General features: G+C 33.9%; 1 protein-coding gene across 1 annotated transcript in view; it reads right to left on the reverse strand.

The window, feature by feature from the left end:
- Nucleotides 1-11,514, reverse strand: part of MYO16 (myosin XVI) — a 449,416-nt gene that overhangs the window by 423,734 nt on the left and 14,168 nt on the right. The window contains exon 2 of the mRNA XM_005884469.2: nt 1,685-1,948. Within this exon, the coding sequence (XP_005884531.1) occupies nt 1,685-1,948 (264 nt within the window). The remainder of the gene's footprint in view (nt 1-1,684; nt 1,949-11,514) is intronic.

Genomic DNA, 11,514 nt, shown 5'->3' on the forward strand with positions numbered 1-11,514 from the left:
AAAAAAAATGAAACTAGATCACCAACTTACACCATACACAAAAATAAACTCAAATGGATAAAGTAACTAAACATAAGACAGGAAACCATAAAAATCTTAGAAGAATCCATAGACAGCAAAATATCAGACATATGTCATAGAAATATCTTCACCAGTACAGCTCCTAGAGCAAGGGAAACTAAAGGGAAAATAAACAAACTGAACTACATTAAAATAAAAAGCTTCTGCACAGCAAAAGAAACTATCAACAAAACAATAAGAAATCCCACTGCAAAGGAGAACAGATTTGCCAATGTTATATTCAATAAGGGTTTAATCTCCCAAATTTACAGGGAACTCACACAATTTAACAAAAGGAAGATAAACAATCCAATCAAAAATGGGCAAAGGACCTAAATAGATACTTTTCGAAAGAGGACATAAACGAGAACAGTATGGGGTTTCCTCAAAATACTAAAAATGGAACTCCCATTTGACCCAATAATCCCACTCCTAGAAATATATCCCAAGAAATCAGAAACACCAATCAGAAAGGATATATGCACCCCTATGTTCATAGCTGCACAATTTACAACAGCAAAGAATTTGGAAATAGCCTAAGTGCCCATCAGCAGATGAGTGGATTAGAAAACTGTGATACATCTACACAATGGAATACTACGCTGCTGTAAAAAGGAAGGAACTCCTATCATTTGCAACAGCATGGATGGAACTGGAGAACATCATGCTAAGTGAAATAAGCCAGTCAGAAAAAGATAAATATCACATGATCTCACTCATTTGTGGAATATAATGAACAATCTAAACTGATGAACAAAAATAGAGCCAGAGGAAAAAATTATTTTAGAATATAATAGAAGTAATCCTGTTATTTTGCAGAGTTTTAATATTTCCTACAACTTTTCTGATATCATACTATGTTAGTACAGTTTTGGCAATATTATACTTAAAATCCTTTTTCTCTTGAAATATTAATGTTTATTACATGTAATATTATTATATTTAAGATCAATTCTCTTGAAAAAAATTAAAAATAGCACTGCCATATGGACCAGCAATCCCACTTCAGGGTATTTATACAACAAAAATAAAAACACTAATTTAAAAAAAAAGGACTTTGGAAATTATATTCTAAAAAACACAAAAATTAATAAACAAAAACACATGAAAGATAAGAAGCTTAATAGTTTTATAAAAACAACTGAAACTTGGATTAATATTCTTAATAACATTTGATACTACAAGCCAGTCAATTTTAAGGGATAAACCAATAGACTCCAATATCCTGAGCGTCTGGGAGGAACTGACTGTATGACTATGTCTATTCATGAATGAGATAATAATACATTTTACTGAACAATCTCATCTTCAAAGGAAACAATTTCATTTTTAAAAGTTTCATTAACAATTGGAATGAACAATTTTCAAGGAAATCATTGCTTTTTAGGTAGGTAATTCTTTAAAAAGATATCCCACAATTTTACCAAAATTTTGCATTTTTGAAATGTTTATTAGACTTGGGACGTTTATGTTCATAGACGAGATCATTTTTTTCTTGAATATCTCAGTTAAAAGAAAGCCCCTATTATTTAAAAGAAATTCTACCCTTCATCTCTCCACAAAAAAACATCAAACTAACAAACAACAGGAAAACCATATCAGAAAACATTTTTATGTCCTGTACCTTCTTTGTCATCATGGTGGATAATTGCATCCTGAATCATGTCAGCAAGGTTAAAATGCACTTTCTGATTCTTGCCATGCTTCAGTTTTTTCAGGACTCCTTCCTGCTTCTGAAAAGCCTTCTCTCTTTCATAGTAGGCTTTGATTTGCTCACAGCGCATGCGTTTCACCAGCCGCTGCCTTTGGCCAAGGGGAAGGGTCTCCAGCAAGCACTGGTCAATTTCCATTTCATGGGATCGGAAAACATTACATAGCTGAAAGCAACCTGAAAGAAACGAAATGGGAAAGTCACTAGACCCATTATTGCAACAAATATAGTAGCATTACAGAACATATTTGATTTCCTGTTACCATCACATAAGTCAGAAACTCATTCATTCCTCTGGAAGAAAAACAAAGAGTTAATATATTTTTCCCCTCTTTTTTTAGAGTTAATATCTTACTTAAGATGGCACGGTGATTGCCTGGCAGAGAGGGTGTGGAGGAGGTGGAGGAGGATATAGGAGGGATAAAGGATGATGGACACATACTTGACTTAGGGTGGTGAACACACAATACAGTATACATATGATGTGTTGCGGAATTGTGCACCTGAAACCTATGTAATTTTGTTAACCAGTGTTATCCCAATAAATTCAATAAAAAGAAACAAAGATTGCATGATAATAAAATAAAATTTTTAAAAGAATTAGATATAGAGGTGTGGTTTTGTTTAATACTTAACAATCCATGTTTTCTTATTTCTTTAAAGCTACACCAAAGCCCTAAAAGTATTACCACTGCATTATGATCCTTCATCTAACTGAATATGCTGATTAAACTTTATGTGATACATTTTGGCAGAAAGCCATTCTAAGTCTTTCAGCACAACCTAATAAAATTGGTTTTGCATATCCTGATGACTCTGCTACTCTAATGTAATAGACTATATGTAAGGTATAAATTGTTTATATAGAACATAGGTATGCTATCATTGTTAAATGACACAATGATCATTTTTCACCAATTTATTGATAAACACATTTCCTAGTGATTGGTAAACATTCATTTCTAAAAAACCTAACAATGGTTAAGTATACTTTGGAGCAATGGAATGGAGATTTTGCTCTTGGCAACTCAAAATCATGAATATAACTGGTGCTGTTATATACTTTCTCTTATTCATATTTTGATTAACAAACTGAGTTCTCTGTCCTGTTAATGAAAATATTCACTTTCTTTCCAGATGCTATTTCCTATAAACTCCACCCAAAACACCTGTAATGGAATTGTACTAACTCATATATTTACCACTTGGTTAAAATTTTACTATTAGCAGAAAATTAATGTTAAAGTACTGTAAGTTCTAGAATCTGGTTCACAAATACAGGTTCAGATATGCGTTTATATGTTCTTCTCTTGACATATCTATGATGTAAGTCTCAAGCAAGTAAAAGTAACTAGGCATGCATAAAGATGTGGTTCATCATATGCCATATCTGGAAATATGCAGTTAGGACAGTGCTACCTCATCTTTGGAAAGGTGCTCTATTCCTTTGAAAGCAGCAAGTTGTGATGCTATTTCAACTTCTGTTTCACTTGATGCTTTGCAAAGTGTTATTCTCACAGCCAATAGATAAGACCATCCTTATGTTGCAAGTAAACTAAGTTGAGAGAGGCTGTGACTTGTCTAAGACCAAAGAGATTTTATGACAGTCGTAAATAGTCCAAAAAGGCTCAAAAAAATAAAAGACAGAGGTTCTCTACAGTCATGTATTTAATATATATATATATGGGAGAGCATTGGAGAATTTCGTTTTGGTTTTTTTTTAGCATTTGACAACATTTTACCATCATATGTTTTCATAAAACTCTTAATAAGTATTTGTAAGAGTGATGTTAGGATTACCAGATAACCACAAATAAACTATCCCTTTCCAATGACCTAAACACAAAGAGACAACAGCGATTCTGAATGATAACAAATTTCTCCATGTATGTTTCTTTGATAAAAACCATGATCACTGCCACAAGCAGACTGTGAGAATTCATTAATAATGGATGGGAAACATCTTCTGATTTCAAATCTGTTTAGAAAATTGCACCAAGTTTGATTCACTGACTTGGATTCTCAAGACACTTGGACTTCCATGACTTCCCTGGGTTGACAGCAGGTGCCAAGGGGATCTTTGGAACCACTGAAAATCCTAAAGAGGTCAAACCAATGACAGTGCAGTGTCATGTACTGAGTAGCACACAGTCAAACGCGGAGGGTGATTTTACAGTAGACAATTTCAAAGTTGATTGTAGCCAAATTTATCTTTCTCTTTGAGTTTTTGTCTTAGACATCATTACTGAAAACCCATCTGTATTCCAAGTCACTGAAAATGAGTGTTGGTAGTCCTATTGTTTCAGCTTTTACAATCAAATCTCCTGTGCACCTGGAATTATAAACACAACAGTCCTCTAGTTTTTAACTCTGAAGTAATGTTTATGGAGTGTGCAGTGATAACGCATGAGTCATTGAGCAACCCACTCAAGCTGTCCAAAAGGAGCACAGAGAGTAGTTCATAAATTAATCCCCTTATGGTTTGGAAAATCAGAAGCTAAGGCTGTTACATTTCAAATCCATACATGATAAAAGATTGATCTTTAATAGATTTCCATGTTAAATAATTCCCCATTCTTTGATTTTAAATGGTCTAAACATTGATGTATAGGGTACCGAAACTTGTTTTGTCTAATTATTAGTGAATAAGCTATCTTTGTATATGTGCTGCTGTCAATCTATAAGACAGTCACTAAATATAACAAAGTTATAGGAAACATACTTTTGAATCAGTCTAGTCAAAACTTATTGAACTTCATTACTAGGGCACTAAGATGAAAATGATCTCAACTCATTTTGGAGATTAGCATAAACTTGCTATCAAAACCAAGTGAGGACATCACTACAAAAAGGGAGTTACAAATCAATCTCATTTATAAATACACATGCAGGTAGTCTACAGGAATATTAGCTAAATGAACCCAGGAGTGTGCAATTCGTTTATGGTGTGAAAGTATGGCTTATTTTAGAACACCTATGAATGTATGACACTTCTTTAAATTCTGCTTCAAATTTAGAAAGGAAGGCTTCTATCTTACCTCAGTATGAAGGTTTTAGTCAACATAGGGGGAAAAGTAAAAGAAATAAGGGCCAGAAGGGTAGAAGGAGGAAAATAATTAGTTAACATTGTAAATACTGTGTTAGACATATGTAAAAAACAGCACCCTCTATGACTCAGCTATTAGAACTGATAGTCCAGAATCTTGCTCAACACAAATCAATACACACACAGAAGAGAGCCACATTTTCAAACCTAACAACAGAAGCAAGGTCTCACTAATGTATAGAAAAAATTAAAGATATAATCTCATACTCATTTGAATGACAAAGATAATAAGTGTTATAATATTGGAAAAACATAGTTAAATTTAAGATGTATCTCTCCCACATCTACCTATGAATTCTACAAAACTTTTGCAGATAAAAATAAACAAATACAAGATAATCTAGCATGTAATGAAAAAGATTAGGAGTAACAAAAACCAACTTTATAAATGATCCATTCACTTATTTTTGAAGGAAATGAGTATGTTTTGTCAATTATCTCTTCAATACTTTCTGTTCCTGGCATTGGTAGAAGAATAGACATTTAGATTAATGGTACAGAATAAAGAACCTAGAATTAGCTCCACAGAAATACAGCCAACTTGTTTGTGACACAAGTGTAAAAGCAAGTCAATGAGGATAGTCTTTTCAACAAATGATGCTGTAGTAGTGTCACATCCATGTTTCTCTCCCCATCCCTGCCCTTCCATATTCTCTAAAAGCAATGAAAAAATATCCTCAGGTGAGGATTAAAAATATAAATTACATTAGTGATATTACCAAATACTGGTGACGATGTAGAGAAGCTGGATCCCTCACCCTCACAGTGGGTATGTAAACTAGCACAGCCATTCAAGGAAACAGTTTGCCAGTGTCTCTCAATAATCGCATTATGTATTCATCCTTCTAGGTAAGATTATGTGGCATAAGACTATAAAACTCACAGATGAAAAAATAGATATTTCATGACATTGGACTTAGTAACAATTTCTTGGATAAGACACCAAAAGCATAGGCAATAAGCATAAATAGACAAACGGGACTAACTAAAAAAACTTTTGTACATTAAAGAACACAGTCAACAGAGTAAAAAGACAACCTGTAGAATGGGAGAAAATATTTGTAAACCATATATCTGATAAGGGGTTAGTATCCAAATATATAAAAAGCTCTCACAACTCAACAATAAAAATAGCAGTAACAAAATTTAAAAATGGGCAAAGGACTTGAATAGTTGTTTCTCTAAAGATGATATACAAATGCCCAAGTACATAAAAAGATGCTCAAAATCACTAGTCATCAGTGAAATGCAAATAAAAACTGCAGTAAGCCATCGCCTCACACCCATTAGAATGACTACCTTGGGAAAAAAATAACACTCAGAAAGTAAGAAGTATTGGGAACCCTTTTGCACTGTTGGTGGAATTGTAAAATGTTTCAACCACTATAGAAAACAGTTCTTCCAAAAAATAAAAATAGAACTACTTCAAGATCTAGAAATCCCACTTCTAGGTACATACCCAAAATAACTGAAAACAGGATCCCAAAGAATCATTTACCCACCTATGTTCACTGCAGCATAGGTCACAGTGGCCAAGAGTTGGAGGAAACTAAATGTCATCACTGGATGACGGGTTAAACAAAATGGTGTATATACATACCTTTACAATGGAATATTATTATGTCTTAAAAAGGAAGGAAATCCTATCACATGATATAACACAGATGAACACTGAGGACATGCTAGATGAAATCAATCAGTAACAAATAGACAAATACTGAATGATTCCACTTATATGAGGTATCTACTTAGTCAAATTCATAGAAACAATTTAGAATTGTGGTTGCTAGGGGGCTGGACAGAGAAAGTGAGAGTTGTTGTTTAATGAGTACAGAGTATCAGATTTTAAAGGTAAAAAAGATCTGGAGATCTGTGTCAAATCAATGTGATATGTTTAATACTATTGAACTGTACATTTAAAAATGGATAACTAATAAATGTTATGTGTTTTGCGAAAAAGATCTGGAGATCTGTGTCAAATCAATGTGATTATGCTTTAATACTATTGAACTGTACTTTTAAAAATGGATAACTAATAAATGTTATGTGTTTTGCCGCAATAAAAAAGTGTGGGTAAGACAGGGGGCTGTATCACAGGGGTTTTAAAAAGATACATACAGAGTTTTGTTTAATGGAAAATGTATCTGCCAACATATTGTTTATCCGACTTTATAAAAATATTTGCTATGAACTCTTCAGAGGCTAGAGGTGGCTGTTCAGGAAGGAAATTAGCATGCTGCGCACACACTCATACACATACACTCTCTCTCTCTCTCTTATAGCTACACACCCAACAACTCTCCTAGCAGAAGTTTTATTCTCAGAATCAATTGTTATACATGCTTCCAGAGTTATTTTTTACTGTATATACAACGACAATGAAACAAAGGAAGCGTGAGGATTTTCAAAGACAAGAGTATAATCACTTTTAACATACTCCCCCAGAGCCTTAAAAAAAATCTTTCTAAGCATTGAAGTCTTTAAAAATGGCTAGATTTTAACATCCTTGCAATCAAGCTGCAGGTCCATATCCTTCTTTATAGAGCAAAAAATAGTACAAAGAAATTGCATTTGCAAAAGATATAGATGTTATGCCCTAAAATATCTCAGGATTTAAGTCCAAAAATGCCTGTTTCATATAATCCTGCACTGAAATGCTTCTCTGAAAGAGAGAAAAATAAATTTAATTTAAATTCTTCTTTAAAAAAATCAAACATATTTTTATCTCACTACTTGACTGTCTTTAATTTTTTAATTTATGTAGTATCTACCATTTCTTGGGTTTCCATCCAATTATTAGGGCATACTTTTCTAATGAGAAAATGTGAAATTGTTTTATTTTTTTCATTAAAATGGAAATGAAACAAACATAAATGATAAAAATTACTGCATACTCTAAAATACATTTATTTTGTACTTATCGATCTATACCTTTCCACATTTAATATTTCCCTTTCAATATTTATTTAATAACAAGTGATTTGATTATGATAAATAGCTTTTCAGTGAACACAGATTTACAGTCATAATTCTTTTCAGGATTTGCTTTAGAGTAAGAATAGAACTGAAGATTGTTACCCTGAGGTCATGTTCCTGATTCATTAGCCCAGTGGACCCAGATGTCTAATCAAATCTATAGTTCATAGAGGGTACCATGTCACGGATGCTCTGTCCTGTGTCATAGATGTTTCTAAATCATGCCCATGTGCTAACGCCGAACACAGTAATTTACCTTGATACTATGAGGACTGAATGACCACGTTCCTTTTCAGAGACAACGCAGCTACATCCAGGATGTGCACAGCCTGGTGACTTGGAGTGCCACCTCTGGGTGTGAACTAGCTATTATCTTATCATTTACACACTCAATGAGAACTTCTCGGGAGAAGTCCAGCCCCTTTAAGATTAGAAATATCTCCTGATGGCTGTTCTCAGATACTTCTGAATGGCATGCTGTATTACTGAAATCAAACCCTGTCATTTCATGACTGTCCCTGCCTTTCTGAATGCCATGATCCCACTACTGGGTGTTTCCAAGTTTTGGAATCCCAATTGCTGCCCTGTCCCTTCCAAGAGAGGGCAATGCTATGAAATTTAAACAGTATCAGACAAGCTTGAATTCCTGGGTAGCTCAGGAGAGAAGCTCTCTTGGGTTCAGACTCAACAAAACAGATTTAGATCCTTACCCCAAATATACATTTTGGGGTCCGCAGACTTTAAATAATCTTCTGCTCTGAATCCATATCTACACATCATCCTCATCAACAGCTTCAATTCTGGTTGAAAGAGACTCTGCTCACTCTATTCCTTCCTGACAATTTCTTTAAATAGACAAATTCCCTGGTGTTCAGATTGTCTGAGAATGGGATACCTGCCAGTTTCAATACCCTGTTTCCCTCCTAAGGAAACAGAAGTGCTGACTGGCTTCATGACCCCACTGGTCAGTCAACCAGCTTCCTGGATGACTTTAGTCTGAGTCCTGCAGCAACACTGAAAAACAAACACTACACAAACAAACCTTTCAAATACAAAACCAATGAGCATGTGCTTTACCTTAACAGTTCCTCCTTAAATTTCCTTTTTTTTAATTCAAAAGCTTGTGTGTATGTGTCCATGCAACTCTAATTTCATGACTAAATAATTTTTAAAAATATCATCATTGTTTTAGGTCTTACAAATTGTATTATATAAAATGTTACTTTGGTATAAAATATTTGATGCATGCCATTATTTTGATATAAAATATTTTCAGTCCTGAAATGGATTGAGACAAAATTGAATTTTATATTTAGTACTTAATTTTGGCTTCATAAAATCTGTTTTTTTCCACTTTTCTCTGTAAAGGAAATAATTGAGGAAAGAATGATATTTCTATTATCCTTTCTAGGCTAAAAAACAGTCTAGGTTAGAGTTTGTGGTTTTAAATTATTTCCATTGCTCTTCACATCAATTTTTAAGATATAATTTCAGATGAAAGAAACCAAGGACAATTTAAAAGCCAGTATCAAAACAAAGAGTATACTTCTCAGAGGAACATCCCTATGTCCAACATAAGGACCCTCCTTACCTCAAGACTTAGTTATTGCAGTAAACACCCTTGGCTTTAGTCTCAAACCACTCCGCTCTGCTAGGCAGAATTTTCAAAAATACATTTGTCTTAATAGTAACCCAGAATAATGGTAGAGCAAATAAAACTAGTCATAATCTCTGAGGTAATCACCAATGGGCTCTACCTTGCCTATTAAAGATATCACTAATTAGTGCCACAAACAAACCAACCAGCCTTTTACATATCTTCCATTTTCATTACTGTCTTCCTGCTACTCTATTACATGGAATCTGAAACTATCATTAACTACCTACAGTGGCCTGTTATTTCTTCTAGGAGCACCCTCCTTCTGGGAATCACCTCTCCTCTCTTACTTCAGGTGGTTCTAGTGGTGTTATTAAAATTATTGCCCAACTCAACTGCCTACAGCAGTGGTTCTCAACCTTCCTAATGCCGCGACCCTTTAATACAGTTCCTCATGTTGTGGTGACCCCCAACCATAAAATTATTTTCATTGCTATTTCATAACTGTAATTTTGCTACTGTTATGAATCGTAATGTAAATATCTGATATGCTATATGTGTTTTCCGATGGCCCCAACCCACAGGTTGAGAACCACTGGCCTACAGGATTGGAAATGTGACTTAGGTTGAACCCATCATAATGGCCATAGACTGATGGGAAGTGTTGGGTTCTACTGTCATTATTGGCCATATCTACTCCTTCAGATACTCTGAGGTTCCTGATCTATCACCGTACTTGTGATCCCATTGTGTTGGCCTGTCTTGTCTGATGTAACTCCCTGTGTTTGTTCTGCAGAGTCACAGCAGGTAAGAACCACTGCTAGAGGTCTTTTCCTCAAAACTTTTGTATGTAGACAGGGCCCCATATTTTGTGGGAGGTAGAAGGAGGGTTGATAGGTGGTATAAGGCCATCTGAGGCAGAGATAGATAAGATTGAGATCTTTGAAAGTCAAGAAATACACTGGGGCCTTTTAAAGATACAAGGAAACAATGTATGTACCAAACCTTACAAAGTTAGTAGCTTATTTTCAATACAGAAAATTACTGTAGATACTGGGACAATAAAGAGAAAAATTGTTAAAACATGTTTTCATTAAATATTAATGGCAGTCATTTATGTAAACTGATTACTATTGATGACTCATATTCATTTATCAAATATTATTGGGTCTGATGTTATTAATGTAAGTTCAGTCTCCACAACAAATAAGGTGCATTGTATGATCAGTATGTCTTTGCATGAGAGACTACAGACTCAGCCTAGATCTGGCAAAAGTCAGCCCTCTCCACAGGGAAGGATACACGCAATACCCAGATGGCCACCACCTCTGCTCATGCCTCCACTGGATGTCTCTACCATTGATTATCTGAGAAAATAAGGATAAGGCACAAAAATACCTGAAATTATAGCCACAACAACACTTAGGAACTTCTAAATTTTCAGGGGGAAAAAAAAAGATTTTTTAAAAGCCACTAGTATTACTCTTTGTATAGTCTTGAAATAAAAATGCTACTGCTAATGCCATTAAAAATTAATAATCAAACATTCTAAAAGTGTTTTTACAGTATTGGACTCCAGACTAGATTTTTAAAATAGCATTTCTGTAATTGTCATGTGTGTGACTTTCTCATGCAGATTTCTTGATTTCTCTCTGTGATATAATGGATGCCACAGAAAACCAATTATTAAGATGTACTTTTAAAATTTCATTTATGCTTAAATCAACAGATGTAGATTTAAAACAAGATAAAAAATAGAAAATAAAGATGTTAAATGTGATATACTTTAGAGAGTGTCTATAAATAGAAACTTGAGTTTCTTCAAGAATTCCTTTTTTAAAAAGCAATTTGAATTGTAAAGAAACTATAAGCCTTCCATTAAAAATCATCACCTCTACTAATTAAAGAGAAAAACCTTCTCACTGTGCTAATATAATAAAACAAGAATAAATTTTATTTTTTCAGCACATAGTTTACAATGGAAAGAAAGAAAGAAAGAAAGAAAGAAAGAAAGAAAGAAAGAAAGAAAGAAAGAAAGAAAGAAAGAAAGAAAGGAAGGAAGGA

This window comes from Myotis brandtii, unplaced genomic scaffold (genome assembly GCF_000412655.1).
Source record: "Myotis brandtii unplaced genomic scaffold, ASM41265v1 scaffold83, whole genome shotgun sequence".
NCBI classification, from domain to species: Eukaryota; Metazoa; Chordata; class Mammalia; order Chiroptera; family Vespertilionidae; genus Myotis; species Myotis brandtii.